This window comes from Musca autumnalis, unplaced genomic scaffold, assembly GCF_047663935.1.
Source record: "Musca autumnalis isolate F117 unplaced genomic scaffold, ASM4766393v1 scaffold_2, whole genome shotgun sequence".
Lineage (NCBI taxonomy): Eukaryota > Metazoa > Arthropoda > Insecta > Diptera > Muscidae > Musca > Musca autumnalis.
The window spans coordinates 3,635,908-3,652,802 of record NW_027411755.1 but is presented as its reverse complement, the minus strand read 5'-3'; the positions used below and the strand labels follow the sequence as shown (position 1 = coordinate 3,652,802).

The following is a 16,895-nucleotide window of genomic DNA, read 5'->3' as shown; positions in this document are numbered from 1 at the left end:
ATCAATTGACCCAATGTTTACGATATGCATTTTCTAATCAACATAGAGATAAACAGGGTTGTATCTAAATTATAGTCCTTTTACTGATTTAAATAATTTTTGATTAAACAATTTTTTGATAAATGTAGCGGAGTCGAGCTTTTTTTCACGACTCCGGCTCCGACTGCAGCAAAAATTTGCTAGGCTCCGAATCCAGACTCCAACTGCGACTCCGAAACCCTTGTTAAAACGTTATTCTAAAAACTGCTTAAGAATTAGTTATCCTTGGACTCGATATACGATGGCTCCATTCGATATACGAATCTTATTATAGATGAGATTTATTTAAAAATATACAAATTTCTGTTCTGAACTGGTCCCATTATCCTCAAACAATGAAAATATGACAATGCCAATTAAAGCACATAATTCCCTGAAACAGTTTATTCATTACTTTGACAATATTTTTTTTTGTTTATCTTCAACAGGTAAACAAAACGGAAATTTAACAAAACAAAAAAATTATTTAAAATAAAAAAAAAGATTTATACTATATAGATTATTACGCATTTATCGAGTCAATGACTTTATGTTAAACACTAAATAAAACCTAAGCATCTTTTTTAACACTATTTTCTAAAAAAGACTTCCGCATTTGCATACGAACCCAATACAAATAATGCAAAGCATTCACAAAGCGTGTGTATGTGTGTGTATCTGTCCGACTATAAAGCGCTCGGCACATACGGTGCGTTGTGCGTTGCGTTACAACAACCACATGAAAAAAGTGAAAGTGAAGCCAAGTTTTTTAAAAAACAACAATATGACTGACGCATTAAAGTTAAACATAATTTAACTGTTTTGGGACAACGCGTGTCCCAACGTGTCACTAAACGGACCGTATGTGCCGAGGGCCGCGACACCTACGGGCTTTAAGGCCGCGACACCTACTGTGCGTTGAGTGTCGCGTTCTGAAAATTTTTTTCTTGAGAGAGTAAAATGCATTGACAGAAGTTACTGGAGTTTACTGAGTAATTATTGCCGCGAAAGATATCCTACAGACCTATTATTAATTTTACCCATATTGGAGAGTAAATTTGGTAAAGCTTACACTGATCTAAAATGCTCAGTATTACTCATAAATTATCAACGATACGCTAAACTTTAGTTCAATTTAATATCTCATAAGGTTTTCATGGCTCGTCTGAACTAGACTTAAGTGAAATAAGTGTCAATACTAAGGATTTTTCTTGAGAATTGTGTATGTGGATGAGCCCTTCTGAAAAAGAACAACATGTCATTTCAGAGAAATTAGGACAAAAGGATTTTTGGAAGTTTCTTTCGATGTTTTATTAATTTCATTTATTCATGATGTCCTCAAAAATGGATTCTTACATTTAACAATAATAAAAAATATCTAAATACTAATTTATTTTTATTTCACACTGTTCTGAGCCGGGCTGATGTGGATGTAGCGGTATAGGGTGTAATATGGTCGACTTCGTTCTACTATACCCCTTTCATTCTCGGGTTGGTTTACGCTTTCATAAAAATACATTAAAAAATATACCAAACTCACACTAATGTTCCATTTAAAAGGAATTCTCTGTGCGATAAGAAATACCTTATCAGTAGTGCGAATCTCTAACTCAGTTTTTGAGTTACCGACAATTGTCCGTAAAATATAAATGCTTATACATAATTGCGGTAATTACCGATGTTTTTCGGTAAGTTAGCGACGAATAAACAGCAGTCGTAAAGTTCTACCGATAGCAGGAGTGTTGTCAACTTTTATTTGAACTTTTCATTCAAAATTTTGCGTTTTAATTTTACCGATTTTTGTCGGTAACTCAAAAATGAGTTGGAGAATCGCACTATAGCATGCATGGTAGAACAAATACAAGGTAAAGTTAATACTACAACAAATACAACTCGAACAACAACCACAAAGGAATTTGTTTTTGTTTGTAAACCTTAGTGTCAACGTAAATGTAAACAAAACAAGGAAATGTCTATAAATTATTGGAATTTAAAAAACTAATAATTTTTCACATTTGATTGAATATTTTGGAAAACATGAATGAAAACTCGTTAGATTTTCAATTTGAATGTTTCCATATCATTCCACTAAATGCATAATTTCTCGCAGAAAGTAGAATACTTGCAAAAATGTTTCGGGTCGCTGGTAATTCATTGAAAAAAGAGAAGATGTTTCAATCATTTGCTTTTGAAAACAAAAAAGCACATGTTTATTAGGGCTTCATTCTTTTCAAGTTTAAGAAAATACCACACATATTAACAAATATTGTACCGCCTCTATAAGCGGTGTTTTAGTGTGCGGCATGTCGTTCGGACCTGGAGGAGGTTACATGTCAATGATATGAAGCCGTCTTTATGGGAAATAGTTTTTTTTTCTGAAGGATAAATTTGTTCTTCAAAAATATATATCCCTAATATACATCGAACATAGAAATAAATACATAAAATGTCGAATGGAATTTGACACTAACACTACAACCCAGTTCAGTCAGCTGGGTATTGCTGCTACCTTTTCTTGTTCTACCATGTATAGCATGGTAGAACAAACCAGGTAAAGTAAGTACTACAACAAATACAACTCAACAACAACCACATAGGAATTTGTTTTTGTTTGTAACGTTAGTGTCAAAGATAAATGTAAACAAAATAAGGAAATGTCTATCAATTATTGGAATTTAAAAAACTAATATTTTTTCACATTTGATTGAATATTTTGGAAAACATGAATGAAAACTCGTTAGATTTTCAATTTGAATGTTTTCATATCATTTCACTAAATGCATTATTTCTCGCAAAAAGTGTAATTCTTGCAAATATGTTTGAGGTCGCTGGAAATTCATTGAAAAAGGAGACGCTGTTTCAATCTCTTGTTTTTGAAATCAAAAAACACATGTTTATTAGGGCCTCTATAAGCGGCGTTTTAGTGTGCGGCACGTCGTTCGGACTTGGAGGAGGTTACATAGTTAGTTTTTTTCTGATGAATATATTTTTTCTTCAAAAAATATATATCCCTAATATACATCGAACGTAGAAATAAATATAAAAAATGTCGTATGGAATTTGACACTAACACTACAGGCCAGTTCAGTCAGCTGGGTATTGCTGCTACCTTTTCTTGTTCTACCATGCCTTATCAGTGTGTATTATTTTATGTCTGACCTATCATAATTTTTTTACTTTTTTTAATTTTTGACAAATCTTTGGTAGATAGCGCATGACCTATTTAAATGCTATTTTTGGGTAGTGTTAGAACAGTTTATATGATTTATATCCAATTTTTTTTGAAAATATTTTTGATAAATTATTCAATTTTATGCTATTATGTATATGGTTATTTCTTTAACATTTTTCGAAATCCGGTTTAAATGAAGACACAAACTAAAGATAAAATAAATCGTCTGTTTACAGTTGTGTGAGAATTAATGTCCATGTAATAAGCACAATTTGTGATACCACATAACAAATCCCATCTTCTTTGGACAAATGCCGACTTCAAAGAGTTTTTTGTTTTGTTGTAATAGTTAAGCCAATCCGAAAGTCTGTATTTTGTTGTAAAGATAATTTGATACATATGTTAATGAACTTCAATAGCAACGCAATGACATTGAAAATGCATAAATCAAAGAGAATATTAAATGCGTTTTTAGATGCCGGAAACTAGTTAATCTATAAAAACAAACTTTATTCTTGAACATGTTTTTCAAATTCATCCGCTTGTAATTTATGCAATCTATTTATTATCAAAATATTTAAGTTTAAGGCTTTCTTACTCGACATTAACCCATTTACACAAGATAATGCCATTCATGGTAACAAAATTCCATGATAATGCTATGTGTAATGGAAATATGCCAGTGCCCTTGCATGCAATAAAAATCTCTTATACGTTTTGTAATATAACGCTCATCCATACCCTTCTTATCAAATAAAGCTGGCACAATGTTACCTAATAATGGAATGTTTTCAATTATTTGGTCGCTCATAAATACATAAGGTCTGTTCGATAACACAAAAGTTTGTACAAACTGAGAAGTAGTTGCAAGAACTTGCAAATACTTTTTACTTGGGAAGTTATCGAACAGACCTATTATGTATATTAGTAATGAAATCAATAAAAGATTTTACATTTCATTAGTTGTTTTACAAAAGTACATGGTATATGCAGTAATCATTGAATGCTGAATTCTATTCTTCTCTTAAAGCGGCTTTTACATCTAACATGTATGTTTTATAAAACATGCGTCATTTAAGTTGAGAGTTTCATAGAATATTTGTCAAGTAAATTACTGAAATTCCCAAAACACATGTTTTAAATGCAAGTGTAAAATGCGTTTAATATTACCAGTCTTTTAAATTTGTTTGTGTATATTTGAAGTATGTGATTGCAAAACTCTACATTCACCGCCAACATTACATTATCAATAATTTATTGACCAGACGGTTCATCAATTAACACACATAACAAGATATTAAAATCATGACGCGCTTACACTGCATTATCACAACTCATATAGTTTCATGCTTATTCCCACATTGGTAGAACTGCTATTAAATCACGATTTATTAATTTCTTTAGACACATGCTATTGAATGGAAAAATTGAATTTTGTCTAGTACTTGCGTTTAGAGCAATTAGACAAATTTCTTTTATAATTCAATATTCTTCAGTTACTGCGATTACTTTTTAATTACATTTGTTTAACAAATATGGTTAATTACATATGATTGGTGTATAGTTCGATTAAAAAGAAAATGACTCTGTGCATGCTTTTGATTAGTTATTGATATTTCTAGATTAATCAATGAATGTACTCTGAAAACAATAATTATCAACCTTTTACGATGAAAGCAAATTCTGTCAAAATAATAATGCCCAAGATCGTATAGCAGCGTCGACCAAATCAATACTAAAACATATGTCAGGCATATTGAGATACATCAGCATTCAGCACTGCGAAATGTCAAAAAATTTCTTAAATATTTTGGACACAATTTCATTCGAAAAATTTTAATAAACGTATAATTCAACAAATTCATCAAATTTTTATACTTAGAGATATTGTTTTAAACCATTAAATTATGCGGTACCATCAGCTGTATGATTGTGCCATGAACATGTGTGTATAGCGGCTTTTATATCTAATAGGCCATTTAGATATGACCTCATTTGCCGGATTTAGCGCTTTATAAGTATTTATTTGCTAAATCCGGAATAATATACCAGATTTCCCCTACAAAAATAAATCCTCGTATTGAGTGGATTTGTTGTAAATCCGGCATAAATCCTCGCATACAACCAAAGACATAGAACTGTAAAGACTGGAAAAGATGCATTATGCACAAATGTTTATGAAACAAAGTATATAAACATTTTACCAACAACAGGGGTATGTTAATGATAAAAACCCCATTAAAGCGCAATTCGGCCTATACAAATTGTAGGCAAGCAAAAAGATGGACTCAGGATTGTATTCCATAGCAGTTTCGAGTTCATTGAATACGAATTAAGCGGTTAACAACGCCTGAAATTGCTAACTACTTAACAGAATGTTGTTATGATATCGTAACAACAGAGCTTAACTCCATCTATTGACAAATGTTAACAATTGAGTTTTCCAATCTTAATGAATTTACATCTTTGATACAACTCTGTTTTTTGCAAACATGTTGCTAAAAAATACAAAAAGTTGCAAGCTGGCACAGGAAACAAGGTAGATGCATCGGTGAATTGCTACAACAAAAATAATTTAAAATGTCAAAATTTGTAAACAAGAGCGAAAAAATTAAATTTGCTTTGTATACAAAGACGATTTTAATCAACCAAGACAAATATTTACGATGTCTAAACGATAAAATTATTTTTTATCTGCTCATTAGTTACCATTAGTAGCATAACAACATTTTTAATTTTAAAAAATAAATTGGTAATTTGCCGTGTTTTTTGAGACGAATTCAATTTACAACAACTTTTTCTGACGTTTCAAATTCGATCGGATGGGCTGAAGCATCTACCTTGGTAATTGTGCTATGAACAAAAATCAACTGACTGCCATTTACATAAATCCTCAAAGATATATCTAAATGCAATGAGATTTGTACTGGATTTATTAAATCCAGTTGAGGATTTATGGCTAGTTTAAATGAGCTATATCATATTTTATAAGACATGCGTCATTTAAGTTGTCAATTCCATAGAATATATATTAAATAAAAGACGTAAAGACCTACGTACATAAACTACCTCGCCTGCTTGCCTTGCTTTCTTGCTTCATTTCTGACATAATAAAAATAAAAGAATAAAGAAGGCCGAGCAAATTTCGAACTGGGTTGTCCTTTTCTTTTTTATTCTTTTATCAGAAGCAAGCAAGGCAAGGCAGCTTATGTACCTAGGCCTTATGTTCCCAAAACAACTGAATTGCAAGTGTAAAAAGCCTTTAAGTTTTGGTGAAAAACAAAAACCAAATGATTTTCAAAATTCGATCTACATATAGCGGTGTTCCTTTACGTTAAAGTTTCTTCAAGTTTTACCATTTTTAACTCGGAAAGCATTCCTTATCCCCAAAAAGTAGTAAAACTGCAAGCAATTTTTAAGAGAGTGGGAGACGAGATAGAACCAAAATGGCTTTCTCTTTTACTACTTTCTGCTCGACAAATTTCGTTGTGTAAAAAGTGGAAAATCTGTCAAACTGCTGACTTGACATTTATTTGACAATTAAGGCAAAAGGAAAAAAACGAAATATACGCGCTTTGTCAAAGCAAAATAAAAAGAAATACAATAAAATAAATTTTAACCAGTGAATAAAAAATAAAAAAACAGTGAAATTTCTTTTGTTTGTTATTTTTTTAAGCAGCCATGTTTGTTTTTTGACATTGCTGCCAGATCTACTATTTTTCCGTTTCTTTACTTTTGTGCAAAACTTGTTACGTGAGAGCAATTTTCACAGTTTTCTGAGAGAAGAGAGAACTTCTCTATTTTGCTACTTTTACTATTAAAAATTTAAAGACACAAAGCTATGTTTCCCTTGCTCTTCTACAAAGTCATAGAACTATATAGACTAGAAAAGATGCATAATGCAGAAATGTTTATGAAACAAAGTATATAAACTTTTTATCAACAACAGGGTATGTTAATTGGTGTGTATTTTTACTTACTCTTATGTTACACGCTAAAACTTTCATACGAAACTTTCCCATTATTTTGGCGTTCTTAGGTCGAGTTCTCCATTACAGTAATTTCATAAAATTACTTTTGTATGGAACTCGATCTATGAACGCCAAAATAATGGGAAACTTTCATACGAAACTTTCCCATTATTTTGGCGTTCTTAGGTCGAGTTCCCCATTACAGTAATTTCATAAAATTACTTTTGTATGGAACTCGATCTATGAACGCCAAAATAATGGGAAAGTTTCGTATGAAAGAAATTTCACTGTTTTTTTTTTATATTATATTCTAGATTTGTTGAGTCTTTTTCAACCATGTAAAACCTTTACTTTAAATGGCGTCTTTAGATACTTTGTTCGGACGCGGCAATAAAAAGTTCCCATTAATATTAGAGAAGTCTCCCCAGTAGACCTATTCTGTAACTTTTATCGATTGAAAAGTTGTTTAAACTTCTTTTGTTTTTGTAACAACTACAAAACAAACAAATGAAATTGTTGTAAAATACACATTGAGTAAAGTTGTTAAAAAGTTACAGAATAGGCCCCCTGGTCCCATTAGGGATGTGCGTGAGAAATAGTTTTTTTTTTGGATTAATGTCAGCTTGCAGTTTATTCCAAATATGTATACGAAGTGAAAATATCGGAAACAAATAACCCGAAAAAGTACTTGCAAGAACTTACAAGTACTTTTAACTTGCGAAGTTATCGAACAGACCTACTTTGTAAAATTTGTACAAACTAATGATTTTAACACTTCGATTTTCTATGTAGAACCAAATGCATATTTATACAAGGTAGAAGTGCCAATCGGCTGTACTCTTACTTTTTTGTAAATTTAAGCTTTGTTCCTTTACTTTTTTAATGGTAAAAGTGGTAAAAGAGAAAAGTGTCAAAATTGCTCAACATTTCTCTCTCATGAACATTTTTACCAGAAAAGTAAAGGAACGGAAAAATGGTAGATCTGGTAGCAATGTCAAAAAGAAACATAAAAATCAATTTTCGTCTTTTATTTCACAGTTTTTAGTTTAGTTTTGTCAGCGTTCGACTTTTTTTCTGTTTTTCGTCCATTTTTTCTTCACTGTGAAATTATCGTCAAACAAAAGTTGAAAAATCAGTTCTACCATTTTTTACCTGCAGAAATTTGTCTGGCAGCCGTAAGTGCTCTCTCTCCTCTCTCACTCTCTTAAAAATTGCTGCCAGTTTTACCACTTTTTGGGGTTAAGAAACGCTTTGCAGGTTAAAATGGGTAAAAATGGTAACCACAGGTAAGTAAAGGAACACAGCTTTAGTTTTCAAAATGTAATAGGGCCTACTCATGAAATTTGAAATTTCGAAATTTGCTACCATAAAGTACTGCTTTTCATCCTAAACCTGTAATAAAAATGTACTACGACAGTTCTGAATGCTTTATATTTACATTTTGATTCAAATTTGTTCTATTTAAAGGTTTTTAAAAATGTGTTTATGTTTTTCTATGTTTTTGGAACGACCCTATTATTCAACATTTTCTTGGACTATTAGTTTTCAATAACAACAATGTTTTTTTGTAAATTTGCAAAGACATAAATACAACAAGATAAGACATTTTTTTGCTATCATTCTTCAGTGAATGGCTTTTGAATTTAACATAATGTTATATTACGATATGGTGATATAACATTTTTTTCTTTTATACATTTTTACGTATTTAACCGAATTTACCGATCCAATTGACATAGAATTATTCTTGAATAGATCTTTGAATTCATAAATTTCGTTTCTGATACCATTACATGAAATGTTCCTCCTTGGTTGCGATTTTGATTTAACTGCAACCTGTTAAGGGTAATGTTTCTATACAAAGTTTCGTAAACATTTTTTTGTTGCATGCATTTTGTCTAGTCTTAGTTGTATTTATGTCTTTGAAATTTGTTAGTTGTTGTAATTCATGCGTATACCTTATATAAATTTGCCTTGGTAGAACCTAATGCCATCCCAGCAAAATGTTCGATGCCAAAGATGACATTCAATCATGGGTGCAAGTGATCTAGCATGTCATCTTTTTAGCATCTTCATCGATGAATTTTATATGAGCGTGGACCCCAAAAGATGACGTTCTTTTCTGGATCCTAAGCATGTCATTTTAACCAATGCGTTGACATGTCATTTCCACCAATGCTTTGGCATGTCATTTCCACCAACGATTTGACATGTCATTTTCACCAATGCTTTGACACGTCATTTTCACCCATGCTTTGACATGTCATTTTTACCAATGCTTTGGCATGTCATTTTCACCAACCCCTTGGCATGAAATTTTCATGTCTTGTTTGGAAAATGGAAATGCTGTATTGAAATATGGTTTTCATAAAAAACAAAACTCTTTATTAATTCAAACGAATTCATGAAATAGCTACAAATTATTTATCAGTTTAGTTTTTCAAAAGTTTACATCCAAAATTGCAATGTAATCACCACCGCTGCAACGCAAAAGATTACTTCCTCCGTTCTCCGCAACTGATATTCTTTCATCTTACAAAAGGTTTTTTCAATTATCTTCCCATCACCAGTTCAGATTTCAACATGGACTCCAAATGCACTCCTTTAAGTATTTTTATATCGTAAATTACTTTTATTTTATAATTTTGTTATTTTATAACAACATTTTGGTAATTTATACTCTTTTGTTTAGTCACGGAAATATGTAGGGATCTACAACCCGGCTTGCTTTAGGGATCTCTAAGAACAAAATGTAACGAACGGGGAGGAGAGACTTTTTATGGAAAATACCATTTATGCTTAATTAATTTATTTTTAATTGTTTCTTTCCAAATGTAGTTTCTTCTTTATTTTCAGATTCTTGTTCCTTTTCGTTTCGGACTTTTTTTCAAATTCCAAGAAGCGAGATTTGATTGATTTCATTCTATGTCCGATTTAGAACAGACAAGGGAACTTTTAAAATAGCAATGTGTGCAGTCCGATTCTATTTTTAGCTCGATGGTTGGGACTTCATATAATACCAATTGTTTAGAAATTTTAGTTGTTTGATATGCAGGAAATGTAAGACAACATCACGACGACAGTTCTAACAACTTTGGTCTGTTCCAGAAACTGCAAGAATCTACTTATTTTTACTACGATAACAATTTTTCCTTTATGTTATCGGAAAAAATAGTAAAAATTAGTAGATTTTTGCAGTACTGGAACATACCAAAATTAAAATAAACAGGTGTGTAAATAAAAACACAAACATCATCTCTATTGTATCGATGGAATGGGTACAAATGCTGATGAAAAGATCGGATCTTTCACGACTTCCTTTGCATTGGTTCAAATCCTAATGAAAAGATCGGATCTTCCACGACTTCCTTTGAATCAATGCAAAAGATGACATGAAATCACGTCATCGCAAAGAACCCCTTCCGTCAAATTTTGCTGGGCATGTTCATACCAACATTTGAATCACGTCGTTCGTTCTCATAATTACGTACACGAATTAACCCGTTAATACGACATGGTACACAATTCATAGCAACATGATTCATATTTTCATAGTTTTTATTTTCTGATTTTAAAGAAAGCTTCAGCCAAAAGACGAGTAAAATTAATTGATACCCAGCAAAATGTTCGATGCCAAAGATGACATTCAATCATGGGTGCAAGTGATCTAGCATGTCATCTTTTTAGCATCTTCATCGATGAATTTTATATGAGCGTGGACCCCAAAAGATGACGTTCTTTTCTGGATCCTAAGCATGTCATTTTAACCAATGCGTTGACATGTCATTTCCACCAATGCTTTGGCATGTCATTTCCACCAACGATTTGACATGTCATTTTCACCAATGCTTTGACACGTCATTTTCACCCATGCTTTGACATGTCATTTTTACCAATGCTTTGGCATGTCATTTTCACCAACCCCTTGGCATGAAATTTTCATGTCTTGTTTGGAAAATGGAAATGCTGTATTGAAATATGGTTTTCATAAAAAACAAAACTCTTTATTAATTCAAACGAATTCATGAAATAGCTACAAATTATTTATCAGTTTAGTTTTTCAAAAGTTTACATCCAAAATTGCAATGTAATCACCACCGCTGCAACGCAAAAGATTACTTCCTCCGTTCTCCGCAACTGATATTCTTTCATCTTACAAAAGGTTTTTTCAATTATCTTCCCATCACCAGTTCAGATTTCAACATGGACTCCAAATGCACTCCTTTAAGTATTTTTATATCGTAAATTACTTTTATTTTATAATTTTGTTATTTTATAACAACATTTTGGTAATTTATACTCTTTTGTTTAGTCACGGAAATATGTAGGGATCTACAACCCGGCTTGCTTTAGGGATCTCTAAGAACAAAATGTAACGAACGGGGAGGAGAGACTTTTTATGGAAAATACCATTTATGCTTAATTAATTTATTTTTAATTGTTTCTTTCCAAATGTAGTTTCTTCTTTATTTTCAGATTCTTGTTCCTTTTCGTTTCGGACTTTTTTTCAAATTCCAAGAAGCGAGATTTGATTGATTTCATTCTATGTCCGATTTAGAACAGACAAGGGAACTTTTAAAATAGCAATGTGTGCAGTCCGATTCTATTTTTAGCTCGATGGTTGGGACTTCATATAATACCAATTGTTTAGAAATTTTAGTTGTTTGATATGCAGGAAATGTAAGACAACATCACGACGACAGTTCTAACAACTTTGGTCTGTTCCAGAAACTGCAAGAATCTACTTATTTTTACTACGATAACAATTTTTCCTTTATGTTATCGGAAAAAATAGTAAAAATTAGTAGATTTTTGCAGTACTGGAACATACCAAAATTAAAATAAACAGGTGTGTAAATAAAAACACAAACATCATCTCTATTGTATCGATGGAATGGGTACAAATGCTGATGAAAAGATCGGATCTTTCACGACTTCCTTTGCATTGGTTCAAATCCTAATGAAAAGATCGGATCTTCCACGACTTCCTTTGAATCAATGCAAAAGATGACATGAAATCACGTCATCGCAAAGAACCCCTTCCGTCAAATTTTGCTGGGTATGAACTGAATAAATATTTGTCCTTCGTACAGATATCTATTCAATGTTAAATTATATTATTTTCATTAATTTTTTCTATTTTTTCTCAAAATTTTGGTGTTTTTAGTATATTTTAAAATTTTTCTATTTTAAAAATTAACGAGAGAGAGAGACCTGCCAAAATAGCTTTTTGGTATACAGACTTTCCGACAGGGTTTGATTTTTGTTTCTAAATTTGTACGCGAATTTGAAACGATGGACAAGAAATGTAACTGCAATGAAAGAGAAGACAAAATCTGCTACGATTTAAATGTATATTAGTCGTTAAACCGTTTACTTTTCATTCATATTTTGCAGTTTTTCTAAAAAGGTTTGGATTTTTAACACATTTTTAATTTTTCCCCTCATAATTTATTTATTTCGATAAATTCTCTCATGTGTTAGAGATGGGACACATTTTATCGTCGTTCTGAGAGTAATTTAAATTGAACAATGTTGTTTGTTCTCAAAATTTTGTATGGGAAATGAAGTAATTACATCGTAATTTGGGTTCGAACAACGAATATAGAGCGAATTAGCCTTAGTATGAACAAGGCATTACAAAAAATGCGGAAATACATCAAAATCTAATAGTACGTTTACTTATAACCGGATTTAATAAACCCACTGGGATTAAAATGTCAATTCCATCGCGTATATGTCGAATAATTCCTCATAATAAAGGTTAACCCTGCAAAAAGCTATAATATAAATAGGCTATAAGAAGAATAACCCCGAACGTGTATATATAATATGTAGTTTTACAATAATCAGTAGTAGTAATAGTAATACATAATAAATATATGTTATTTTTTTTATCACCTGAGTTCTCCAGTCTTCTCTTGTATACCTCACCAATTCGTTAACATTGTATCTTTTACTGTCTCACTTTTTAGTTATGAATTTGAATTGAGTTTTAAACCGCAGACAGAATGGGACCCTTGAGTGTTGTGTTTAAGTTTGGACCTGTCATAAAAGCAGTGCCGTGTGGTTGTTCTTTTTTGTTTGGCAAAGCGAAACTTAACGCTAAGCACAACGGATCCATTCTGACTGGACCTTTAGAAAATGGAAATAAAATAACATTTCTCAAACTTACGTTTAATAATATGTATAATCATTTTGATTTTTAATATTTTTTCTTCAATACAATGTAATTTTTTTTCACTTTAATCTCTTGTTCAACACTCTGTTCCAATATGTACTTCTTTTACACTTTAGAGACAGTTTCGTATTTTTCTTTTGCGTCGAATCAAAGACTTTTACATAATTTATTCACTTTTTCATCTTATTGTCATTATTTATTTTATTTTTTTTTTAATTCAATTTAAATTAACGGACATATGACACGTCCATCAGCACGATAGACATTAAATTGCAAACTTAAAAAGAAATATTATTTATATTAAAAAGAACAATATCTCCCTTCTGTTGCTGCTGCTGTTACGGAAAACATTCTGAGCTTTATTTTTAAACATACTGACACACAAAAAACCTAACTATGAACATATAAATCAACTGAGAACTGTGATAAGCACCTAGCCAATTAAATGTATTAAACAATGATAGGCGCTACGATGTTTGTTGCTATTTCTTTCAAAATTTGTTTGTTTACACTCTTTTTTATTAGATTAAAACTTCTTAACTAAAAACTACCTTAGTAAAATGCGTCCAATTGTCTACGCAACTAACAAAAGCTATGTTCCTTTACGTGCAAGAATCTTCAAGTTTTATCACTTTTTACTCGAAGAAGCGTTCCTTTACTTCAGACAACATACATTTCATATGGGACCATTTTCAAAAGTAAAGGAACATACCAAACAACAATAATGATTTTAAATACATTTTACACTTGCATTTAAAGCAGGTGCTTTGGGAATTTACGTCTTTTATTTGACAGATATTCTATGGAATTGTCAACCTTAGTGACACATGTTTTATAAAGCATGTTAGATGTAAAAGCCGCTTTATATTGTGTCACCTGGTGTAAGGCGCTATTAGCTTACACGTAGGTTCATATCTCCTATAACTCACTTTATTAATCTTTCATAATAAGAAAAATATCCGACAACGTAAAATATTGAATCCTATATACTTACATACTTTGAATATATGGGGCGAAATACACTCATATGCATTACATTACAAGAAGTTGTGTTACAAATAATTAAATCGAATAAATTGCCTTGATAACGAGCAGATTCTGCCAGCTACACAGTGGGATTCTTGGTCTTTGGGCAACAATCGAGAAGGAAAATACTCTGGGATAGATTACATATTACAAACATATCGTATAAGACGTATTGTTTTTTATTTTTGCTTAATTCAGGTCATACAAATATACGGAATTCATTCAATTCTTGAACATAAACATTTCACATAATCAGCCATTAAAATATCGATGGTTTTTATTGTTGTAGCAGCCATAAAATGTCTACGTCAAAATTAATAGACAACTTGAAGATGAATCTGCCTCCTTCATAAAAAAAAAACAAATCAAATGATTGTTATCAGTGATAGTGTTTGAATATTTTTTGTTTTAAATAAAATCAATAAAAATTGCTCACGTGGGAAAAAGTGTGTTTAATACGTTACAAGTCTTCAGTTCCTTTAATGGGTACATTAGTCCCAATTTACATTAGGCGAGTTTACTTGCGGCAATTGTCAGTTTGTAGATGAGAGAGGGTGCTGAGAGGCAAAGGGTTACCATATGCCTCACCTCTCTCTCCTACAAAATGACAATTGCCGCAAGTAAACTCGCCCAATGTAAATTGGGATTTACACTATCAGCCTTATGTCGAACGAAAATGAAAACGAAAGAAAAACTACTAAACTCGTGTATGATTTTCAAATTTTGTAGTTGTTTCGAATCAAAAACAAAGTCAGTAGAAAGCCTTGGTAAAGGAATAAAGAAAAATTCAAAGTTGGTACCACTTTGTCTGTTATTCTTCAACCAGAAATGACGCAAAACGTTGGATGTGCTTTCGGCTTAAAGATTTTATGTAAATGGAGCTTAAGGCTTCACAATGTAGAAAATGAGTATAATATATGACTTATCCTAAATTATTCATTTCAAGAAACCTTTCAAGCTGAAATAATTCCAACGTTTGAGTAATGTTTTACGTCATTTCTGATAAAAGAATAAAGACAAATTCAAACTTGGCAGTACTTTGCCTTTAATTCCCGTAATGACGGAAAACTATACTAAAACGTCGGACGTTTTTTCGGCTTTATAGTACGGTCACACTAGAGTTTTTTGCCGGGTTAACCCACTTCGACAGGATTTATTTGACGTTTGTGCTATGGAATTGACATTTGAAATCCAAACCCACTGGGTTAATCTGGTTAAGTGTAACCGGGGTATAATGCTTGGTTTACATTTATGAAATCCACTCGATTTCAACTGTCAAATCCATAGGTTAAACGTCAAATGAAATCCAGATGAGATTACATTTGACGTTTGAGCTAAGGAATTGACAGTTGAAATCGAGTGGATTTCGTAAATTTAAACTTAGCATTAGCATTTTTTTTTTGGTAAAAGTAGTAAAAGAGAGAACTGTGAAAAATGAGATCCACATACAATTTTATTCAAAAAGTACGGGAACGTAGAAATGGAAAAAAAAAACGTAAAAAACTGGAACAAATATTGGCGACAATAATGTTACTGTTTTCAACACGCTCAAATTTGTCGCTCAAAGTTTTTAAAGAGAGGGTCATTCATCGCCATTTTTGTTTAAAGTGAGGTGAACATTTTACAACTTTTTTGTGTACGGGAACTTTTTTTCGGGTAAAATGTGTAAATGTGGTAAAAATTGTGAAAACTTTTTAGTTCTGGAACAAAGCTAATAAGAAAGACGTTTTAGGGGCCAAATACATCCGGTCCCATGATGCAATTAATAAGAAGGTGAACGAGAAACTACAATTTATTTTGATTGAAAGTTCTACAAGCTGTCATAATTTTTGTTTATGTTTTTCATACGACTCATTTACAATAACAGTAAATTTGACAGATTGTGTGAAATCAGCTGGCCTTAAGGCCTTGGCACATACTGTCCGTTGAGTGTCGCGTTACACCAACCACATGAAAACTTCAAGAACAAACTTGGCATCACTTACTCTTTGTTCATGTGGTTGTTGTTTTTAAGCGATGCCAAGTTTGTTCTTGAAGTTTTAAAGTGGTTGTTGTAACGCGACACTCAACGGACCATATGTTCCGAAGACTTCAGGGGCCAAAAAACACGGTCCGTTGAGCGACGCGTTACAACAACCACATGAAAATTCAAGAACAAACTTGGCATTAATTACATATTTTCAATGTGGTTGTTGTTTTAAACGCGCACCCCGTCACTCACTCAAATCCAACGTTTGAGTAAAGTTTTGTGTCATTTCTGGTAGAAGAATAAAAGACAAAGTGCTGCCAAGTTTTAATTGTTCTTTATTCTTCTACAAGAAGTGACACAAAAGCCTTGTTCCTTTACGTGCAAGAATCTTCAAGTTTTACCACTTTTTAGTCGAAAAGCGTTCCTTGACTTCAGACACCATACAATTCATATTTGAGTAGTTTACAACTTTCTCTACTTTTGGCGGTTTTACCATTTTCAAAAGTAAAGGAACAGACCAAAAACTTTACTCAAACGTTGGATGTGTTTTTAGCTTTA

The 16,895-nt window shown here is 31.8% G+C and overlaps 1 protein-coding gene across 1 annotated transcript in view; it reads right to left on the bottom strand.

The window, feature by feature from the left end:
- LOC141393549 (scavenger receptor class B member 1) overlaps nucleotides 1-13,613 on the bottom strand; it is a 116,385-nt gene extending 102,772 nt beyond the window's left edge. Inside the window, exon 1 of the mRNA XM_073966639.1 lies at nucleotides 13,337-13,613. Coding sequence (XP_073822740.1) covers nucleotides 13,337-13,358 — 22 coding nt within the window. The 5' untranslated portion in view covers nucleotides 13,359-13,613. The remainder of the gene's footprint in view (nucleotides 1-13,336) is intronic.
- Between the last annotated feature and the right edge of the window lie 3,282 nt (nucleotides 13,614-16,895).